The sequence below is a fragment of the Chaetomium fimeti genome (genome assembly GCF_033439085.1).
Source record: "Chaetomium fimeti strain CBS 168.71 chromosome Unknown B0H64scaffold_13, whole genome shotgun sequence".
NCBI classification, from domain to species: Eukaryota; Fungi; Ascomycota; class Sordariomycetes; order Sordariales; family Chaetomiaceae; genus Chaetomium; species Chaetomium fimeti.
This window is the reverse complement of record NW_026944341.1, coordinates 156,245-177,247: the sequence shown is the minus strand read 5'-3', so window position 1 is coordinate 177,247 and position 21,003 is coordinate 156,245. Positions and strand designations below refer to the sequence as shown.

Here is a 21,003-nt window from a genome sequence, read left to right as displayed (position 1 = left end):
TTGTAAAAGAATAATAAGAAAACAAGTAAAGCTCGGTAGGAGGACCCAGAGACACCCTTATTGTTGATACCCAACGGTTTGATTACTATACATACTAAATAGAATATGCCGCTCCCTAAATCATAACCCCAATGACGACTGCACCTTTTCCCTCTTATATGCTCAGATCATTACATCCCAAGATATGTAATACGAACAAAACAATCATGTACGACCAAAAAAAAGAATACGCCAAACAGATGCCGCCCAAGCTACACCGAGAGCAAAAGAAAGATCCGCCAACAACCGCAGGTAAGAGCAGAGAGCATCGACAAAGAAAAGGGGTATCTCAACGCGATTTGCTCCGTCCATCATCCCAACACGGGCTTACTGGTTCACCCCTTTCCACTCCATCATCTCCTTCGTGGTTGGTAAGAACATTTTGGAGTCCCTCCTGGCCGCGTCACTCTTCGCCGCCTCGCTGAGCGACACGGCATACTCCCCGCGCTTTTTGATCAAAAACGCCAGTGCTAGCGTTGGCTGCACGTTTCTTCTCGCCGGCTTCCTTTTTGCGTCTTTCCCCTTGTTGTCCAGACTCGCGCCGTCCGCGTCGTGGTGGAACATGGCCCGCGACACCGACGCCGCCAAGTGCCTCGCATCGGCCTCGTTGATTACCCCCGCAGCCGCGAGCAACACCTCGGCGAACAGCGTTAGGAGGTGCTTAGTCAAGTTGCGGTTGGCCGTCGGGAGTCGGTTGAGCGCCTCGGTCCAGAAGTCGAGGCCCGTTTCGATGCGCGGGCACGGGGGTTCGATGGCACCTTCTTGCCGCGCGAGTAGGATCCAGGATTTGACGACCGATGGGGAGATGAGCGGTTTCGGCAACGCCTCCAGGTACACCAAAATGAGGCGCGCCGCGTCGTGAACCGTGTAGTCGCTCCCCTCGAAATAGAACTGCTCGCCGAACGTCGGAGGTGTGCTGAAGATGGCCTGGAGGTTGGTGACGTTGTAAAGGTTTCCGGGCGATGAGAAAATGTTGGTGTCGGTGCCGCCTAATACGCTGGTTAATTATGTTGCTCGACCAAAATTGACCATGTCAAAGGATGGGGTGGCAAACCTGCGCGGCGAATAAATTCACAGCATTTGTGTACCGCGATCGGGAACGTCCGGTGCGATGTGCTCCTCCCCTTGTGCGATATCCTAATTTTCATGGGCGCGACGCGGATGCTCTCCTTAAGATCCACACCGAAGACCGCCTCTGGTTTCTTTGGCTGGGAGTCTCCGAGCCACGGCATGCGCTGGAAAAACTTGGTGGTTGTGCTGGCCTCAGTCCGGGGTGTGTTGGGAAAAGGCGAAGTAGGGGTGGTCCCGTCTGGTGTCGGCAGCTCGCCTTCGAGATAGTTTTGTCCCCGGGGCGGGGTAATAAGTTGCATGGGAGTCAAGGATCGTTTCTCAAGGCATGGGTCCTCGGCACGGCTCGCGGTGCGCATTCGTGAAAAGAGGTTGATGGATTTCCGCACAGCAGCGTTCCCATGGCTAGGCCGCCACTCACCCGAACTCCCGCTTCCTAACGAGCTGACGCTCCGGCAGTGACCGCCGTCGTCCACTGTAAGAAACAGCTGCCTGTCACCGCCGTCAGCGGTGCTCTGGCCATATGACACCTCGGTGGGCGTCAGGAGAGACACGCCGTCCGTGTTGGCGTCCTCTTCATGAATAATACCCAGTCCATCCGAGCCGGCCGTCTCGATGGACTTGATCGACATTTTGCGCATCTTATCGTGCGATTCGGGCTCAGAAGCGGGGTTGAGATGGCGCCCGAGCTCGAGGTCGGGAGACATGAGCTGTGTTAGCGGGCGGAAGACGTCCGGGGCGACGCTTGGGGTCACCGGGCCAGACACGGACGGGCTGGGCCCCATGTTAAAGGTATCCGTATCCTCCTGGTCTGGCATCAACTCGGGCATCTCGCATGGGTGTGAGAAGGGAAATCGCGAGATCCGGCACGACATTTCAGGCTGTGGTGAAGTAACAGCTGGCTCGACGGGGAGCGGCGGCAGTGCCTTCTGGCCAACCAGGTTTGTTGGCTGTTCTGCCGGGCGTCTCGCTTGTTGGGTGTGGGTGTGCGCGTTTGTGTTGCCGTCGGACCAACCGTTGCAGTCGTCGCTTGAGTCGACCACTGAATCGGCGTCGATGTCGTCGTTGGCTCTGTCTTCCTCGTCGGTAAAACCAACCACTACCCCCCGGATTTGGCCCTGTCGATGGTTGGGGGCCGGAATCGGTTTCGGGGTCGCCCGTCCGCTACCGTCACCAGCTGAATCGATCGTGTCTCTTGACATGCGCTGCGTCCCGTCTCCCCCACCACCCCAACCGAGCAGGGCAGCGGCCAACTGCTCCCGCAAGCCATCGTCCAGGATGTCGCTCATGATTGCAACGTCGTAATATCCCTTCCGCTGAGCAGTCCGTCACCGCAGGGTCATGACATGGTGTTTTGAGGTTGATTTTGGGACTCTCGCATGCTGTACAGTGATGTCGCTCGGATCGTCTCTCGTTCGCTTGCAGAGCTGCAGGAGAATGCGTGTGCCCTGGTGCCCCGGCGGTACCTAATGTTAGTTTGGTTGTGATTGTGCCGTTTCGAGTGCCCAAATGCAGCAAGCGGCGCAAGGGTGGGGCCCGTGCCGTGAAGGGTTCCGAGGGGTTCGGTCGGGGGTTCCGTCGGAGGGGTCGGGGGTGTCTCCAGGTGTACTCCGTAAGCGCGGGGATTCCCTCCGTGTTGGGTCGACCGTTGGGCGATCTGAGATGCAGACAAAAACAAACGGAAATGAAGTCAGACCACCATCAAAAGTTCGGATCAGAGAAAGGAAAGAGCCGGCAAGCAATTGCGGGACTCGGCAGCCTTAAACTCAATAACAAGCTTCCAACGCTCCTGCTCCCACGAGTGCCATCCACGAAATTTACTCACCGTCTCTCTGCGCTCCTTCCGCGCACAAGGACTTCTCGTTGGCCCCCCGCGTTCCCGAACGCCCCCGCAGGTGCTTTTCCAGGCAGGAGGAGTGAGCAAGCCACTCCACGCAGCTAAGCTTGTTTCAGGATCACTGCGACGCTGTGCTCTGCCCCCCAAGCCTGCTGACCGTTCCCCAATCCTGGATCTTTCAGGGGCCGAAGGGGTCCGATGGGGTCTTTCGGATGTTTTCTTGTTCGCCCAGGCCCTGAATTCAACGACATCGCAACCAGCGTCGTATCCATGAACCCATGACGAGGGTGCTATCCTTGGTTTGGCCGAAGAACCCAGACGCCACCGAAGGATCCCTCTTTCTTAGAAGAAACAGCGGTAAAAAAGCATCGGAAAGCCAGCTCCTCACGTTTCGGGTCTTCTTTTTGGGTAGGGACACAAGAAGGAAGAACCATGGTTAGTTCATTTCTAGCGCGATCCATCTGCAAGATGTGGAAAGCAATCAACCCTCGATCGAGGATTTGAATGACAAGAGTTCCTGGACATGCAGGTTTGCATCGGCTGTGCCGCGCAGTACCACCCTCTCAAGGGCCCCATGGACACTCACTCCACCGCCGCGACATCGCTTCCAGCACCCACGCACACAGACAACACACCCACGCAACCACGCAACACATACACGCACACACCGCAGCATCCGATCCCCTCGACTTCGAGGCCCATGCACGATGCCGTCCCTCACCCCCTTTACCCGCAACCTGGGATCACGGCCCACAGCAGGTCGCGCCGATGGGCCGTTCTGCGGCACGGTTTGGGTTTTTGAAGTTTTGCATATAGAATAACGACATCTCCCGCGGATGCCAAGATGAAAACGAAACATCTAACAACGGCACAGCAGGTTTGGCCGACTCCAGGCAATAAAAGCAGGCTATTGATCCGCCGATCCGCTCGGATCCCCGGGATCGATCTGGAGGCAAGATCAGGCAGCCCCGAAATGGTTATTGACGCCAACAAGTTTGCGGGGGTGGAGCATCCGCTCCCCGTTCTCCCGCCGGTTCTGAACTTCAGTCGAGTCGACCACCGGCCAGCCGGCGCGCATCCTCGAGTTCATCTCAAATCAAATCACGCACGGGTAGTGATGGGTGAGGTCTGACGCTGGATGAGTAAGGAAGGACCTTGTACGGACCAGCCAAGGACACCCCGGTGAGCACATGTCGTGCGAAGGGGGAAGCTTGCTTCCCAGGCGACCGAATGTCAAAAGGGGACAGTCGCCTGCCGGGCTACCGATTTAGGAGCCGCTGAATGCGGAAAAGGATTGAAAGTTGGAAGGCCCGAGTGGCAGTCTAAGTTTGGACCATCGGAATCCTTCGGCCCAAGACCCAAACCCTATCTGCCTGTTTCCCTGTGCCCCTGGCAGGACGTCGATTCGAGGGGCACAATTCATGACAACCTCTCCGCGGACGGGCATCTCTCGGCATCTCCGAATCCCCAGCCACGGCCCAACAAACACTGACTGCCAGCCAGAGGAAGGAAAGAGACAACCTAAGCTCTGTATCATGAAAGAGTAGGCCGCCGGAATGGGCCTCTACTCCTCCGGTCCTGCCGCCTCAAACGCCAAAATCGACTCCACGGTATCCACCACACTCTTCTCCAGCTCAGTGTACTGCAGACCCAGCACCTCCTTGGACCGCGAGTTATCAAACGCCCAGTGATCTGCCGGGAAATCATCCTTGGCATCCTCCTCCGCCGGCGGCAGTTGCCCCTCGAGCTGCGGAAACCGCCGCCTCACGATGCCCGCCAGGCGGTGGTTCGAGAAGAAGCCGCCGACGACGTAGAAGCGCTTCCCGGCGGCCTCGGGCGCCGTCATGGCGCGCACGTGGGCCAGCGCCACGTCGCGGACGTCGACGAACGTAAAAACGGGCGCCGTCGGGGCGACCCCCCCGCGCATGCCGCCCTGCACGAGGTCGCGGATGCGGTGGTTGGACGTGTTCAGCCGGTCCAGGCTGTCCAGGCTGCGCGGGATCGGGCCGAACGTGTAGGTGTTGTTGATGGTGGCGATGCTGAAGTCGTGCGGGTGCGACTTGTGGAAGTCCCAGGCGCATTGCTCGGCGTAGGTCTGAGATACATAGATGGGTGTTTGTTAGCGAATTCGTAGGGTAAAGCTTTTCCGTAGTAGTCTGCTCTGGGCAAAGAGGGCCTCACCTTGCTGGCCCTGTAAGTGTGCACTGGGTCCATGGCTTCCTCCTGTGTAACTCTGCACCAGGAGGATTCATCGTAGACTTTGGGGTGGTTGGGTGGGTTGAGGATGGCAGCGGATGAGGAGGTGAAGACGACGCGTTTGACTGCAGGTGCATGGCGGTATATCGAAGTGAGGATGCCGCTTATTCCCTTGATGGCGGGATCAAGGCAGTCTCTTTGGGGGTCTTCCCAATGCATCTGATATGGCGAGGCTGTGTGGACGACATAGTCGAAAGGGGGGTCTGTCATGACGGCCTAGTCTCTGTTAGTGACCAATCCCTCTTCTAAGTTGCCGGTAAGCTACCTCATCAAATGCGCCCTCCTTCACGAAATCCCCGACTATGGCGAAGGAGACATGCTGTCGCAATGCCTCATCGATAGAGTTGACGATCCGTTGCCCCTTTTCGTGGGATCTCACCGTGACCACAACGTCGAAACTAAGACAGAATTGTTAAATCTCCGTGATACGTCTTTCGCCGGTTGCTATCCTGCTTACCCGTGGTCTAGCAGACAGTCCAGAACATGCGAGGCAATAAAACCAGTTCCACCTAAGAAAATTGCGAATAAGTGGTATGCTACAAAGCGTTTCACGTCATATATACCCCGCCTTACCAGTTAGTAGGACCTTGCCCTTGCTAGGTGATAGAGTGTCGGTTGTCGACATTGCTCCGATCACCGGACTATTCCGTTCTCGGAGCTATTCACGAGTGAAAGGGGGTGACTGTTGTTCGAGCCTCCGAGGTATGTTGCAGCTTGCCAGATACGAGTAGCAATACGAGTGCCGGGGTAAAGCGGACAGACAAATTGGATGGTGGTTTGAAGCTCGAAGAAGCAAGGGACCAGAAGAAGCTTTAATACCAGTTTCAGCTGCCGCTCCCGCGCCCAGTGAGACATGCAGGTTCAGCTCTTCTGCGGCAATCCCCACCGCCAACCCGACGGCAAGCCCAACCTGCCCAACGGACATTCACGATAAAGAAGGACGAGCCGCTCGTACCGCAGTTACCGAAGCACTATCCGTATCAAGAAGTCTTGTCGCTGTTGTTTGAACGGCAAAGAGCCCATTTCTCAGGGGTCGGTATTGAGTAAGGGAGTCAAGCCCAGGGCAGATCAACCGTTCACCCTCACCGTTGATTAGGTAGGTATCCAGGGATTCCACATCAACTGATTGTCTACGCTGGCGCACATTCTCTTGACCTAACAGCCACGTGCTTCTCCCGAACGTCAGCATGTCTCCGACGGGTTCAAAGGATCCCCTCCACATCGCCATCATTGGCGGGGGCATCACGGGCGTCAACCTCGCCCTTGGCCTCCAAGCCCGCAACGTCTCGTACAGCATCTACGAGCGTTCCGCGGGTTTCCGCGAGATCGGGGCAGGCATTGGCTTCAGCCCCAACGCAGAGCGAGCCATGGCCGCTCTCAACCCCGATATACTCACCTCCTACAAGCGTCTAGCCAACCCCAACGGTGAGGACTACTTCCAGTGGGTAAACGGGTGCGCGACGGACGAGCCAATCTTCAAGCTACACGTCGGCAAAGACGGGTTCCAGGGCGGCCTCCGCAGCAAGTTCCTCGAGGAGTGGGCGAAGTTGATCCCCCCTACCGCGGTGCAATTCAGCAAACAGCTCGACACCATCACCGAGCCCACCCCCGACTCGCCCAAACTCCGCCTCCACTTCACCGACGGCACGACCGCCACAGCCGACGCCGTCATCGGCTGCGACGGCATCCACTCGCGCGTCCGCGACCTCCTCCTCGCTCCCCAAACAACAACCAACCCACCCGCACCAGGAGACCAACCCCCATCCTCTCCCCCCACCACCGCCCACCCAACCTACACGCACAAGTTCTGCTTCCGCACCCTAGCCCCCATGCCCGCCGCCATCGCCGCCATCGGCCCCACCCAAGCCAGCACCCGCTTCATGTACAACGGCCCCGGCGCGCACCTGATCACCTACCCGGTCGGCAACAGCACGCTGCTCAACATCCTCGCCGTCATCGACGCCACCTCCTCAACCCCCTGGCCGTACGGCCAGCGCCACACCGCGCCGGGCCACCGCAGCGAAGCGGAGCGCGCGTTTGAGCAGTGGGGACCCACGGCGAGGGCGATTGTGGGTTTGTTTCCGGACTCGGAGGAGGGGGCCCCGTTGGATAAGTGGGCGCTGTTTGATATGGCCGAGTATCCGATGCCGGGGTATGCGCGCGGGAGGGTGGGTGTGGCGGGGGATGCGGCGCATGCTGCGGGGCCGCATCTGGGTGCCGGGGCGGGGATGGGGGTGGAGGATGCGGCGGTTTTGGCGGCGGTTTTGGGGGCGATTGGGGGGTGGTGGGAGGGGGATGGGGAGGGAGAGGGGCATGGTGATGGGGAGGGTGACGGGGAGGGTGCTGGGGAGAGTAAGGGGGAGAAGAAGGCGGAGAAGAAGGCGGAGAAGAAGGCGGAGAAGAAGGCGGAGGAGAAGGGGGAGACCAAGGCAGAGTTGTTGGAGAGAGCGTTGCGGGTGTTTAACGAGGTGAGATATTCAAGGACGCAGTGGGTGGTGCATGCGGCCAGGGAGGCGTGTGACTTGTTCCAGTGGCGGGATGAGGCGATAGGAAAGGACCCGGAGAGGTTTGGCCGCGAGATTACCGAGCTGTTTCATACGATCTGGAAGTATGATGTGGATGGGATGGTGGAGGAGGCGCTGGCGAAGTTGGGTGCGCCGGCATCTTAGGTCGCCCTCACCAGGTTGCTAGCCGGGAAGAGTAAGTGCCATGGCGGCTTGCAGACAACGAGAGCTGGAAAGAATGCGAAAAGAACTATATACCTAGTGTGCATGTGTATACGATTGGGTCAAGAAGTTGAACGCAGGTCGTAATCGTCGTGACAACCCCTGATCAGTTCGCACAACTCATCATCCCCTCCTAAACAACACCATTCAATACCAACAGCTTCCACGACTGGCCCCAAACAACTCTCGCGGACCACTCAGCATGCTCCTGTCCGTGATAGGGCATGGATCGCCATGTAGCATATACCTCCTAATGGCATGGACAACATTTTCCCTGCCGTCAGGGACGGGCTCAGGGTGATCCAATATTCTCCATCGTCCTTCGTCACAGCATAGGCCACCCCAGATGGTGGCGTCCTCCAAGGTGAGCATCTTCCGCATCTCAGCTAGCGTGGAAGGCCAATGACCGTCAAGCCAGACGGAAAACAATTCCAGCCTGCGCAGCGTGTCTTTGTGACGTGCCAGGATGTCCATGAACAGTGACCTTGTCAAGTTCATGCCGCCGAAGCTGAGCGACGTCAGGTGCGGCCAGTGATGTCCCGGGCGCATGACGTCCCGTAGCCAACCCTCGCTCACCCCTGGTCCGTTGGGAAACATGGAGCAGAAGGCGATGGAGAGGGCCCGGAGGCGGGGCAGTGCTTCCAAGAAGGTCGGGAGCATCCCAGCTTCGGTCTGGCGCGCATACTCGACAAGGTCAGGGCGTTCGCCATGCCGGTAGCGGTGGATGCCACACACGCAGAAGTGCAGGTTCAGGTCGGCCAGGTTGGAAAAGAGACCAAGCTGCACCGGCGTTCGCGGGAGGTCCCCGATAGATCGCCAGTCCAGTCTGCCGGCCTTGAGGGTTTCCAGTTTCGTGTCGTTATCCTCCAGGGCTTCCAGGAGCACCGCCAGCACTCGGCTGGCAGGCTTGCCAAACTGCCGGTGGATAAGCGTCAATGGTGTATACCTTTCCCTTGCCCCATATCTATTTGAGGACTGGTGCCACCCTTCACAGTTGATGATGACGCTCCTTAGGCCCGGCAGGTTAGGTAACACGTCAGGAATCAGGTCGCAGATCAGCGGGTTGCTCTGGGCGTCTGCATGAGCGTCGCGGAGCTGTTGGTGTTTGGTGTACGCTTGTTGTCTGACGAGTCCATCGTCACTCAACACATGGCCCGCAGGCCAGTCACCTATCCAGTGCTTGCGGACGGGCTTGGGGGTGTAGATAAGCGACTGGAGGTACTTGGCCTTGGCCGGGTTACTTGCAAGAGCACGGAGGCGGTAGTCGTCGTCCGCTGTTGCGTGCACGATGAGGAGGCGCAACACCGCGGGGGCACCAATGTCGCCGAATGTCCTGCAGGCCAAGCGGAAGCTGGCCGCGTCAGAGAGGTCGAGAAAGGAGCAGATCGTCAACCAGAGCTCCAGGGGGAGACTGGTAAGGCCAGGATGCACCATGTGGCCCGTGTCCATGGCGTTAGGGGCTGAGGGCTGAGTAGGTCTGAATGTGAGCTATTTAGTCTAGCTCAGATCTGAACAAGGAGTGGTTCACTGCGGAGAAGAGGCCTGGACGTCGGCAAGGCAATCTGGCCCGAGGCCTTGAGCCAATCAGAGCGGTCGAGTTCGGAATGACATGATCCGGCTATGTGTTTCCCGAAAACACCAGGCCCACGCTAAGCGCAGGGGGCGGCTGCCGCGCGTTCCGTCACCGATTGCTGTACATAATGTGTGTAAATAGAAGGCCCTTTCTTGCTTCCAGTCTGTAGTTATTCGGTGTCCACACTTGTCTTGTCCTTGACTTCCAACCTCCCATTGGCCCGTCCAAGCATCTTCGAGACCGGATATCGAAACCAAATTCGCTCCAAGAGTCCCACTCCCGTCCGCAACCTGCAACTTGGAAACCATGTCGGTTTCTGACAACTACTCCGATACCAGTATGGCCAACCACCCTTACTACCCTCTCGACCTAGAGCTGCCCGGGTTTGTGCCGAGCCCAACCGCGGTACCGATACTCCTCGCCTTCTTCGCCGCCGGCGTGGCCTTCGTCTTCTCGGCCACCGTCATCTTGGCACGTACGGTTCAGCCCGGTCTTTCCAAGGGAAAACTGTACACGGCCATGTGGTTTATGCTGTGTGGATGTATCCACCTGTTCTTCGAAGGTATGTCTTGAAAGACTGCTGGTTTGGCTGTTGGTTCTTGAACCCGGCCTTGTTTCCTTCCCTTGGACGTTTTGACTAACACAAATGAAGGATATTTCGCCCGCCACGAAGCCGAGATGCCCGGGCGTATCGACATCTTCGGGCAGCTGTGGAAGGAGTACTCCAAGTCCGACCACCGCTACCTGACCCGGGATTCCTTTATCGTCTGCATGGAGACGGTGACGGCGGTGACTTGGGGCCCGCTCTCTTTTCTCATCGGCTGGCTCGTCATCAAGGACAGCCCTCTCCGCTACCCGCTCCAACTCATCGTCAGTCTCGGCCAGTTCTACGGCGACGTTCTCTACTACGGAACTTTCTTCTTTGACGAGGCCGTCCATGGGGCTGTCTACTGCCGCCCCGAGGGCGTCTATTTCTGGGCCTATTATATGATGATGAACGGGTTCTGGATTGTCATTCCTGGGTGGTTCATCATCCAGGCCGTTATTGAGTGCACCAACGCATTGCGCGTCGCGCAGGAGGTTGCGAAGCGGGCATCGCCAAAGTCGCAATGATTGTGACCGGTTCTCACAAGGGGGCAACAACCACCAGGATCAGTAGGTAGGTAGCTCGATATTAATTAGAGTTCTCGTGGCACCTGTCACTAAATAGTAATGATAATTACCTACATGTAATCATCTAAGTCGTTCTCACATGACATCTGGGCCACTCACAATCATTGGCCTTCCTCTCTCCTGACTCAATCCTAGCATAAACAAAACTTGAGGGCCGTGAAGAGTCGTAGATGATGTTGATTTAGAGGGTCGAATGCTGCAAAGCAAGCCTTAGGTAGTTAGGTACTTAATTAGGAAGTCTCCTCACTCCTCGGGGGTCGTTGCCGGTCGTTTTGGTTGCGAATGGCCACATAGCCGAGGCAGTTATCCAGCTCAGCTATCACGACGCGATCATGTCCTTGACGGTGGCCATCACTATCTACCCAGCGGCGTGGGGCTGGGATACACCCTCGGCATCTGCATCTACAAGGTTAGTACTACATCGTAGAATAATACTATAATCCAATGCCTGCCTGCATGATTCGTTTTCCTGCCAGGTGAACATGTCAGCAGCATCCTCATAAACAACAACATGACAACCATCCGGGGCACTCACGGTCTTCCCAGGTTCTCTTGGGGATGTTCTCCTCAATACGGATATGCCACATCCACAAGCACCATAACGCCACCAAGGTATCCCGCATACGGCGCGACAGCGGCACCAACAACCTCAACCGGAACACCTCCCCGCCACTCGTATCCTCCCCGTCCACCGCCTCACGCACCTGCACAGCAACCACCCTCCCCTCGGGATCACTCCACTCCCACTCCCCCCCACCAATACCACCAATCCCCTTTTCCTTCACCACAAAGTAAAACTCCCCCTTCTTGACCTTCTTCCCCTCCCTCTCCATCCACCGCCGCTCCGCATCCGACACCACCCTGTTCGCGCGATACCCCGTCCTGAAAGCCGGACTCTTCTCCACCCTCACCTTGCCCAGCGCCTTGCGCGTCTGCGGCTCCAGCCAGGCCTGGAACGGGATCCCGGCACGCACCATCGGCTTGCGGTGCTCCAGCCAATACACATCCTTGGCGCGGCGCGCGAGCGAGGGGCCCGCAACGGCGTCGGGGTCATCGTTGCCGTTGTTGCGTATGCGCAGGTCCAGGCGCTGGAACTCGATGCGCTCGGCCGCGGCCCCCTGCTCGTGGATGGCGCGCGAGAGCTGGTAGATGGGTTCCGAGTCGGCTTCGCCTGTGTGGGGGTCGGCTGAGCCGGGCGCGGGCAGGAGAGGGTAGATGAAGCGGCCGTGGATTACGAGTGTGCATGGGTCGAGGAGCTCGTCCGGGTCCGGGGCCGTGGTGTCAGGGCGGAGCTCGTAGGCGGGGGGTTGGTAGGGGGGTGGGTTACCGGCGGGAGCGGTGTTGTTGTTAGTAGTGGTGGTAGTGGTGGTTGTCGTGGCAGGCGGGGATCCCGGGGTGAAAGGAGGTGGTTGCTCTTTTGGAGTGCCCATCTTGTGTTGAGTTGTGTGGTGGTTATTAATATTTATAAAATAATGATTTTGGGTGTTGTTGTTGATACCTAGTCAGGTATGTACGATGATTGAAAAGTGAATCAAGTGATGAGATAAAGTGCAGAAAATGATGTCAGTTGTGAAATGGCGGCAAAGGGGCCGTTTCAGGGGATTCATCGCTGCGGTGACTCGTGAGCCATTTTATGCTCTGTAACCAACCTAACTATCGAATGCACAGCCCCCAAATTGGGGCCCAAGGCGTACCGACGATGGAAGTCAGCCTGCATTCATTACCTCCTGTGTAACTCCCTTAGGCAAGTATTATTGTCTCGTTGGGGGAAGGTGCCTCGGGGTTGGCTCAAACAAATAGTTATAGCCTCGGACTCTCTCAACGCACCCAAGTACGAAGGAACCACATCGACTTCACGTAGCTCCACGGAGATGGTGCTGCAAGGGCGGGCTCTCCGCGTTGCCAAGAAATGATCATGTTCTGGAAGATGCAACCTCGACTGCTGTGCCGGGAAACCTTGGCGTCCGTGTGGCTGACTATGTAAATAGAAAACAGAGCGTAAAGGGCGCGAGTTGACCGCCTCGGCAATGCTTTATACGCTTCATAGTATTTAGGTACCTAGGTAAACGACCAGAAAGTACCTCAGCGCCGGTGCGGCACGGCGGGTATCGGAGGGGCCGTGGAGAGCCGAGACCCGCTCCGATCCCGCCGACGGAGACCACGGAGTTCTCGCAATCCAGAAAAATCGATAAGAGCCGGCGCTTTCCTTCCTTCCTGAACGGCGGGGTGGGGGCTGCTCCATGAGGGGTCATTGAAAGACGGGGAAGGTGAGATGATTGGCATCGGACGAGTTGAGGACCTCTGTCTTTTCTGTTTTGTTTACACCTAGTTCTTGTATCTTGCGTCTCGGCTCTTCGTTTGTATTATGACTTCGGTAATTAGGAGAGCTTATGCCAGGACGTGACTGTTGACGTCAAGTTGAACATCACACATTTCATCGATAACTCTCGCTCTGGAAAGTTGCAACCACGACCGGAGATACGAACCCCGCAACAAAGCTGTATCCGGCATCCAATGGGCATCGTGGAAGATGCAGAAAACCCCGTTTCCGAGGAAATCCCCAGCCATTTGATGAATAAGAAATCAGAACAGAGATAACAGGATGGTGGGCCCAAATGGATGCATGTGTGCAGCTAAAAGAGTCATCACTCCTTTACCCCTCCTTGGCATGCTTACAAGTTGCATCTTCATCACCAGTCTGATTTGTTTCGACTCCGAGTCACAATTTCCAACGAGACTGGAAGGCTGCCATCCTTGAGGGACCGGAACGAATCATGCACACCTCCACCATGGCCCTCGCCGGGCTGGCCGCCACTGCTGCTGCCGAGACCATTCACGGTGCCCTCGTCTTCTCCCGCCACGGTGACAGTATGTGAACGGATGCCAGTTGGCAAACTTGAAAAGGCACCACTTACTAACCACCTACCCAGGAACCACCAAGCACTTCGGTTCCCAGGTGCTCACCCCCCTCGGCGCTCAGCAGGTCTTCCAGGTTGGTAGCGACTACCGCGCCCGCTACCTTTCGTCATCCTCCCCGCATCACATCCAGGGCATCTCCGAGTCCGAGTATGTCCCGGCCCAGATCTACGCCAGCGCACCGGATCAGCCAATCCTCCTCAACACGGCCACTTCTTTCCTCCAGGCCCTGTACCCCCCACTCGGTGATACCGTCTCCGCTCAGGACCTCGCCAACGGCTCTTCCGTGTCGAGCCCCCTGACCGGCTACCAGTACGTCACCCTGCACGGCGTCAACGACGATTCTCCAGAGAGCGTCTGGATCAAGGGTGACGACGACTGCCCGGTCGTGGCCGCCGCATCGGCCGACTTTAAGAAGTCCTCCGAGTTCCAGTCCCGCCTCGCCTCCACTCGCGACTTCTACCAGTCCCTCTACCCGCTCGTGCACGAAGTCTACCCGTCCGCCTCGGACCTCAGCTACGCCAAAGCCTACGACATCTTCGACGTGATCAACGTCGAAAAGATTCACAACGCATCATCCCCAGCACAAGCCGTCACCCCGACCCAACTCCACCAGCTGCGCACGCTCGCCGACAGCGCCGAGTTCGGGCGCAACTACAACGCCTCGCAGCCCTCACGCTCCCTGCACGCGGGCACGCTCGCCGGCGCCGTGCTGAGCCACCTGAACCAGACGGCGGCCACCAACACCCCGCCGGCGTCGGCAGCGCCCAAGCTGACCGTGCTCGCGGGCAGCTACGACACCTTCCTGGCCTTCTTCGGCCGCGCCCGCCTGACCGACGCCTCGGACCAGTTCTTCGGCCTGCCCGACTACGCCAGCACCATGGCCTTTGAGCTGTTCACGCCTGGTGAGACTAATGATGAGAGTATGGACCGCTCGGCACTGCGCGTGCGCTTCCTCTTCCGCAACGGCACCGCCGGCGCGCTGCGGCAGTTCCCGCTGTTTGGGACTGGCAAGGTTGAGCTGCCGTGGGCCGAGTTTGAGCGCGAGATGCAGCAGATCGGGGTTGGTTCGGCGGAGGAGTGGTGCGGCCTGTGCCGGAGCGAGGCCGTTTTCTGCGCGGCGTACCGCGACGCCGATCGCTACGACATCCTGGGCGGGGGGCGGGGTTCCGTGGTTAGCAAGGGGTCGTGGATTGCGGTGGTGGTCGTCATGGGCGTGGCTATTGCTGGGAACCTGGTCTGGGCTGCTATGTGGCTGGTCAGGAACCGCCGTGCGAAGCGGGAGAGGATGGCGGGAGTGGCGAGTACGGCTGCTGTCGGCGGGGATTCGGAGAGTGCGAGGAGCTACGATAAGGAGAGCGTTTAGTGCCCCCGATGTAAGGCATAGTACGGGAATGTCGCTGTCACCATGGGCTCTTCATGAAGATATGACTCGGGTTGGACTGGGGTGCTTGGGTATAGGGTTGCGAGCGAAAACAATGAATGGACACTACATCGGAGCATATTAATTTGTATTTTGATGGCTCAAATTTGGTAGAAGGAAAGAGTGGTAACTTGTTGACCACAGCCCCCCGTTCCCCGCCCCAGTCTGGTGATGCCTCGGCCCACAACATCAAGCAGTCTTTGCGGACTCCCCCCCCGGTTTCCGGCCATAAACAACGTGTCTACAACACTGGGTCAGCAACCCACGTCATCCTCTCCGGAGCTCTCGGCATAGACTTACATGGGCCAATATGCGTGCACCCGAGGGTCCCTGATCGCCGTCCTCGCCTTGGCCGCAAGGACCTGCGCTTCTTCCGGAGCCCAGCCCAGAAACCTCGTCGCCGGCGCCAGGATGGCGGTCTCTATGACCTGGTCCGTGTTGAGCAAGCACCACCTACCGAGCGTCTTGTACTTGGGGTCCCGGGGCCAGGTATTGATGGGCCATTTGTGCACCGTCTCGACGACATCCTCGAACCCGACCTCCTCCATCAAGGATTTCCACCGTTGCGCAGCATTTAGAGGGCGCTGGGCGGCGTCCATGGCTTTCATCAGCGTCGTGACCCAAATCCACAGACCTGACTCCTTTGTGAATGTGCCGTCATCGCAACCGATGGGGCAGGCCATGTCCTCGACCTCAAAGTAGCCGCCGGGCTCGAGTTGGCTAACAAAACAAGCCGTCAGCCAGCGGGACTTGAGACTGACTGGGGACGAACTGGCCGTGTCACGACCGGGGGATGACATACTTGTATGCCTTTTCCACGATGGCCTTGGGGTCGCTGAAGCTGCCATTCACCATGCGGCCTATGATGAAATCAAACTTCTTGGTCCACATCCAGTCCTTCTCGAGGTCGTCAACCTTTAATGGCGTCAGCTCCGTTCGCAAGTCTCCAAGTCCGCCGTTAATCTCACCTCAAAGGTGCAGTTTGGCGGCACGCTGTTGCAATTAGCAGTAGATCTCGAGCGTGGGGCTCGGGAAACACGAACAGGTTCGGCTGGATAGGACTCAGGTCTACGCCTATGACCTGAGGAGGGGTTAGGAATTACTTCGCATTCTGTGACACATCCATTGCTTTCGGTCATCGCACCTCTGCTCCAGGATGCTGATCCGCTTCGGGCGAGGATTCATGTTAGCTTCCTGCCTCCGAACCTGAAAGAGCTGAAGCCCTCACCGTAATCTATACACCATATCCCCGTCCCCGCGCCAAGGTCGAGGACCCTGTTGGCCCCATCCTTCTTTGGGCATGCGCAGAGGTAGTCGTCGAACATCAGCCGGAAGATGTGATGTTGCAAGTCTGTCATGGAAATACGGTTAATACCATCACCGCCAGTGGTATACATACTCCTTATGTTAGCCTTACCTAGTCTCTCGATCTCAGCCTGTGGTTATTTGGTTAGCAACCGTCGTAGAATAGAGGAAGCTTGAGCCATCCGCACATCATCATTGGGAAAGAGATATTCTATTCGTCGGTAAGCGGATTGCAGCCCTCTGGGAAACGGTATGCAAACTTACTTCCGGCGCTCATGGCATGGTAAGTGCGTCCATTTTCCCTGTGGTGGTTCATGATGCTGGATCGCAGCGAAGTCAAAGTTTCTGACAAGGGCTTGGTGAAGCAAACGCCCGGTTAGTCACTCCATTCAGCGTGCCATACAACGACCCTTTGAGAAGCATACCACGGAGAGTGCCGAATCAACCTCGTCATATACATCGGCCACCTGAACGAAGGTCAATTTGTTAGTGTGTAACCTTGATGGGGAATCCATCGATGAAAGGAATCCCACCAGTTCGAGGCCATGTTGCTGCGGCCCGGCGGACTCGATGGACTCGGAGGACTCGGCGGGCTGCACGGGCGCCGCTGGTACCGTGGGCGCGTCGGGCGGGGGGGTAGACATGATTTAGCCTTGTTGGAAGAATGCCGTGTCTGGGGGAGGTAAGGAGTCTTTGGCTGGAAGGACAAACAATTCAAGAAGAGAGCCCCTTAGCGGGGGAGAAATACCAGTCAGTGGATGCCGATGCATGGGTCCCCGGGGCCAAGTTTAAATAGCGGCCGAAGTGGCGGCAACGGGTTGGGGACCGAAGACGGTGTGGAATGCATGCCACATGGCTCCCTATTGGGGCCACACACACCCCCCATGTTCAACCCGGGCCGCTGCGATTGGAATAACTAATGGAAGACGCCGTGCGGAGAAGCATGTTGCAGCCCCGGAGACCCCCTGTGGCTTTCTCGGCCTTGCATGGTTGGCACGTTGGCTGCAAGATGCACAAACCTGGACCAGTGCAGTCTTCGCTTGACAACCACCCAAGCAGCCAACCGAGCTGTCCCCGAACCCCCAGACTTTCCTTTGCCCTCCTCTTCGGCCCCACCAACCCCCCGGCTCTTCGTTTCCTTGTTCTCTCGCACTGAACTAGCAAACTTCGACTGAAAGCCTAGGAGAGGACCGTGACGGTGAATTTGGAAAAACTGGAGAACCCGGTGGTAAACTCAAGGTACCGGTTTGTCGACAGTGAGCCTGTAGCTGTGAGCTCGTAGCAGCCACGGTGTATCACGTCCTAACTCGGGCAAGTTTTATCTTAATCAGGCGCACTGAAGAACTCGAGGTGGTGCCCACCGCATCAATGTCGTATTGTCTGGATTAACGAGCCCGTCGAACGCCAACATGACAATCGCATTCTTATGTCGGCTTGAATAAGACAGCAGGGATTGGAAAGCTCCTGATGTCGTGCCGAATCCAGGATCACAAGTGGAAGATCCTTCCTCGGTGCCTCGGGTACGACCTCCGGCCAAATGGAGCAGTTGGAATCGTTACACTCATTCCACGTTTCCTGAGAGCTTAATTTGCGCCACCATCTTACTCAAAATCTCCCATGGGTCACGCAAGCTTCCATCACAATCTCGTCCCCAAAGATGCGGGACGGCCCGAGAGGGCATGCAGCCACCGTTCGTGCTGAAACATGCTGACCACCTCGCCAACAACATCCCCCTTCCCCTGATCCACAGGACCCCCACGCCACGGCGGTCCCCAACCAACATGCAAAGGCACTCTACACGGTAGGCACAATCCATTTAGCCCTTGTCAAACGCCCTGAGTGGCACCACACCTGCGATCAACCGGGCCTGCAACCCCCCCTTTCCCCCACGTCTGTGTCATTAGTTGGGCAGGATGCATGTTTGTCCTTCCTCAAACCGAAGCCGCTCGAGGGCAGGGGAAAAAGCAGCACGAGGGTAGTAGCCAGGGGGATGACAACGGTTACCAAGGCTGTGTCTATCTGTGTAACAATTGAATTGACCGCGGTCACAGAGGGGGGGGGGGGGGGGCGGAAAATAGACTCAGTGCACCACACAAACTAAGGTAGAGAAGACTCAGGGGCCGGAAGGAATGAGTGGTTTCCTGCGTTGGCAAAAGAAAAGTACCTACCTAGCCTTGGCTGGAATCATGACCAACTTCTCAAGTCCGCTGCAGGGTAATAGTTATTCTAGTACCCTATTTGTTTTCTAAAGTTCCCATAACAAAAGGCGGTCTTCGCCCCTGGGAACCACGACAGACTCCCCCGAATATGTACACAACCCCCAACCACCCCCTACTTTGCTTTAAGCAGCGCACTTCTCCCAGTCGTAGCTGACGCCCTGCTGGATGCCGTAGTACTGGGCCTCGCCCTCGTAGTCGGACGACTCCGACGCGACGGTGCCCGCGGCGCCCTCCATGGTGGCCGTCAGCGTGAGCTCGGTGCGGTACTTGATGGTGCCGCTGCCGCACTCCGGCAGCGGCCACTGCACCAGCTCCTCGGCGGGCATCGAGATGTCGGTGTACGACCCGGCCTCGCGGGGGCCGGCGACGCTGATGGTGTCGACGATCTGGAGAGCGGGGGGGGGTGGAGGGTTAGCTTTTGGACGACTGGTGCAAGTACTCCCCCCGTCTTCTCTTCCTTTTGTGTGTGCGATGCATAGATTGCGAGCATGTGTGGCCTGGGCATAACTGACCTTGTCATCTCCATCGGTCTGGTACGAAAACGTCCACTTGGCCTCGACGCCCTCGTCGAGCTCGTAGGTTGCCAGCATCAGCGTGCCGTTCTTGTGCAGCTTCAGACGGTAAGCCGGGTCGACGGCCGGGTTGCTGCCACCACCCTCCTCCAGCTCGGTGTACTTGAGCGTCGTCTCGCACCAGATGGACGCCTCAGGGGTCTCAGCATCCACGCTGAGATGGATGTGAGGGTAGGCAAAGTGCCAGTAGTAGATCTCGGAGCCATCGACCGTGTTGGAGCCGAAGGTGGGCCGGGTAATACGCGGCGGCTCGGTCTGGCCGAAGTCGGGGCATCCCGGGCCTTCGAGCGCCGCGATTTCGAAGTTCCAGTTGTACGGGAGGATGCGGACCGGGTCATCGGCGGCCACCGGGCTAGGGCGTGCAACCGCCGTGCCCACGATGGCGGCAAGGACAGGGAGGCGGGACAGCATGTTGTTGGATGGATGTTCTAAGGATACGAAACAAGCTTTGGTGAGAAGAGTGAAGGCTGAATCAGAGCTGAAAGCCCGGAGGACGGACGTCGTCCAGGGCCACTTTATAGACCGTTAAGCTTATTTACGATCTCCCGGTAGCGCATCGGGAGTTCGGTACATGCTAATCTACATCTGATCTCGATCTCCTGTCAAGGTGTCGGGGGAACATCGGTGATCGGGGGTTCACAGAGCCGCGGACAGATCTTACCCCGCGTCGACAGCGCGTCCGGGGGTGATTTTCTGGTAGAAACCGGAGGCACAAGGCCCGAATGCTCCCTGGAACTTGCTCACGGAGTTCCCGGCTACACGGTTCAAAAACGCTCAGGAGAGATTCATCCGCTGCCTCATCGATCCAAGGGAAGCCACTGTCGTGTGTGTTAATATCTGTCCCGTCAAATATGGTTCCTAGCCGGTCCTGCTGCAGCGGCGTTGCATCAGTCGCTGCACTGGAGCATCGGAGCCATGTCAAAGACCAAGTCCGAGAGCTCGGACAGGGAAGATCTGCAGTGCACGATCGAGCCGGATAAAAAGAAAGTTCCAACAGACAAACAACTCCCAACAGTAAAGTTCCGAGAAAGTGTCATTTGGGACTCAAATAGGAAAATAATCGGGCACGGGATAAACAACGGGGCTTTTGGGGAGTAAGAAGAATCCAAGACGACTGGAATGAGACAATCATAAGAGCGAGAGACAGCTGGAACTTGGAAAACGTTGTGGGTGTTGGTAAATGTAGTGTTTATGAATTCCACTTTCCATCGTCCCCCTTTCCAAGAGTCTCAGCCCTACAGGAATGACTATTTAACGTCTGGCTGGAAGTGAGAAGTCCCGGGCTAAAGCTATCGGAAGGGGAACTTGGCCACGTTGCCGCTCAAGCCCTGTCAACTCGGAAGCGACACGGTACCTTGCCCAGACGTGTCCTCTTACCCAAGCCAAATGCGGGCATCTTGATTCCATGACCTGGTTTACAGCATAACAAGCTCGGCAGTTCTCTTACCTCCCGACCATGCACCCTGTTGGCTCAACGGCCGCGGTAGGCGTCGTACCATTCACAACGCAGGAGCGGACTGTTTCTCTAAAGTCCGACCCATTATAACAACCAGGGATATAATACTGGCACATCGAAAGAACAAGATATGCACCTGACCAGTGTAAGCCACACACGTTGAGGTGGTCTCCACATCCCGGTACGAAAATGAAGACTCCCGTGGCTCGGGGTGGCGGGGCAGGCTGCCGTGGTAGCAGCCGTGGCTTGCGCCGTTTCGGTCGTACTCGGTGCATGTCCCGCTCGATATGGGGCGGCCAAGGGGATGGCGACCCGACTGGCCGTCTCCGCCGCGGAGAAGGCGATTCTTGGCCCGGCCACTGCCACGTCTTGCTGTTTGGGTACTACCTAGCCAATGACTGACGTGTGTGTTTGAGGGAGCTGGAGGAACTTTGCCACGC

General features: G+C 57.5%; 9 protein-coding genes across 9 annotated transcripts; 3 read left to right on the top strand and 6 right to left on the bottom strand.

The window, feature by feature from the left end:
- Positions 1-255: 255 nt before the first annotated feature.
- On the bottom strand, positions 256-2,804 carry B0H64DRAFT_412309 (uncharacterized protein). The gene is made up of 2 exons (XM_062804917.1): positions 1,094-2,804; positions 256-1,028 (listed from the first exon to the last, which is right to left on the bottom strand). The coding sequence occupies exons 1-2, from the start codon at positions 2,394-2,396 to the stop codon at positions 367-369; spliced, it is 1,965 nt and encodes a 654-aa protein (XP_062653935.1). The 5' UTR covers positions 2,397-2,804; the 3' UTR covers positions 256-366.
- Positions 2,805-4,134: 1,330 nt separating this feature from the next.
- B0H64DRAFT_57946 (uncharacterized protein) lies at positions 4,135-5,998 on the bottom strand. Its single transcript, XM_062808470.1, has 5 exons — positions 5,774-5,998; positions 5,658-5,709; positions 5,466-5,598; positions 5,126-5,416; positions 4,135-5,039 (listed from the first exon to the last, which is right to left on the bottom strand). Exons 1-5 carry the CDS (start codon positions 5,823-5,825, stop codon positions 4,509-4,511), a joined length of 1,059 nt encoding a protein of 352 aa, XP_062653934.1. The 5' UTR covers positions 5,826-5,998; the 3' UTR covers positions 4,135-4,508.
- A 389-nt stretch (positions 5,999-6,387) lies between these two features.
- On the top strand, positions 6,388-7,959 carry B0H64DRAFT_368398 (uncharacterized protein; the record flags this gene model as incomplete). The annotated part of the gene is made up of 2 exons (XM_062801974.1): positions 6,388-7,516; positions 7,634-7,959. 2 exons carry the CDS (start codon positions 6,388-6,390, stop codon positions 7,867-7,869), a joined length of 1,365 nt encoding a protein of 454 aa, XP_062653933.1. The 3' UTR covers positions 7,870-7,959.
- On the bottom strand, positions 7,960-9,437 carry B0H64DRAFT_412300 (uncharacterized protein). Its single transcript, XM_062804916.1, has one exon. The coding sequence runs from the start codon at positions 9,373-9,375 to the stop codon at positions 8,074-8,076; it is 1,302 nt and encodes a 433-aa protein (XP_062653932.1). The 5' UTR covers positions 9,376-9,437; the 3' UTR covers positions 7,960-8,073.
- Positions 9,438-9,662: 225 nt separating this feature from the next.
- B0H64DRAFT_350340 (Emopamil-binding protein) lies at positions 9,663-10,660 on the top strand. The gene is made up of 2 exons (XM_062801426.1): positions 9,663-10,061; positions 10,152-10,660. The coding sequence occupies exons 1-2, from the start codon at positions 9,806-9,808 to the stop codon at positions 10,610-10,612; spliced, it is 717 nt and encodes a 238-aa protein (XP_062653931.1). The 5' UTR covers positions 9,663-9,805; the 3' UTR covers positions 10,613-10,660.
- B0H64DRAFT_57862 (uncharacterized protein) lies at positions 10,631-12,375 on the bottom strand. Its single transcript, XM_062808468.1, has 2 exons — positions 11,208-12,375; positions 10,631-11,141 (listed from the first exon to the last, which is right to left on the bottom strand). The coding sequence occupies exons 1-2, from the start codon at positions 12,100-12,102 to the stop codon at positions 11,107-11,109; spliced, it is 930 nt and encodes a 309-aa protein (XP_062653930.1). The 5' UTR covers positions 12,103-12,375; the 3' UTR covers positions 10,631-11,106.
- Positions 12,376-13,185: 810 nt separating this feature from the next.
- Positions 13,186-15,131, top strand: B0H64DRAFT_57845 (histidine phosphatase superfamily). Its single transcript, XM_062808467.1, has 2 exons — positions 13,186-13,540; positions 13,603-15,131. Exons 1-2 carry the CDS (start codon positions 13,447-13,449, stop codon positions 14,952-14,954), a joined length of 1,446 nt encoding a protein of 481 aa, XP_062653929.1. The 5' UTR covers positions 13,186-13,446; the 3' UTR covers positions 14,955-15,131.
- A 25-nt stretch (positions 15,132-15,156) lies between these two features.
- B0H64DRAFT_412295 (S-adenosyl-L-methionine-dependent methyltransferase) lies at positions 15,157-17,149 on the bottom strand. Its single transcript, XM_062804915.1, has 12 exons — positions 16,850-17,149; positions 16,742-16,783; positions 16,581-16,671; positions 16,505-16,527; positions 16,429-16,447; positions 16,240-16,362; positions 16,156-16,178; positions 16,055-16,092; positions 15,980-16,004; positions 15,814-15,926; positions 15,312-15,731; positions 15,157-15,252 (listed from the first exon to the last, which is right to left on the bottom strand). Exons 1-12 carry the CDS (start codon positions 16,958-16,960, stop codon positions 15,201-15,203), a joined length of 1,080 nt encoding a protein of 359 aa, XP_062653928.1. The 5' UTR covers positions 16,961-17,149; the 3' UTR covers positions 15,157-15,200.
- A 1,501-nt stretch (positions 17,150-18,650) lies between these two features.
- Positions 18,651-19,711, bottom strand: B0H64DRAFT_350334 (uncharacterized protein). The gene is made up of 2 exons (XM_062801425.1): positions 19,048-19,711; positions 18,651-18,921 (listed from the first exon to the last, which is right to left on the bottom strand). Exons 1-2 carry the CDS (start codon positions 19,516-19,518, stop codon positions 18,658-18,660), a joined length of 735 nt encoding a protein of 244 aa, XP_062653927.1. The 5' UTR covers positions 19,519-19,711; the 3' UTR covers positions 18,651-18,657.
- Between the last annotated feature and the right edge of the window lie 1,292 nt (positions 19,712-21,003).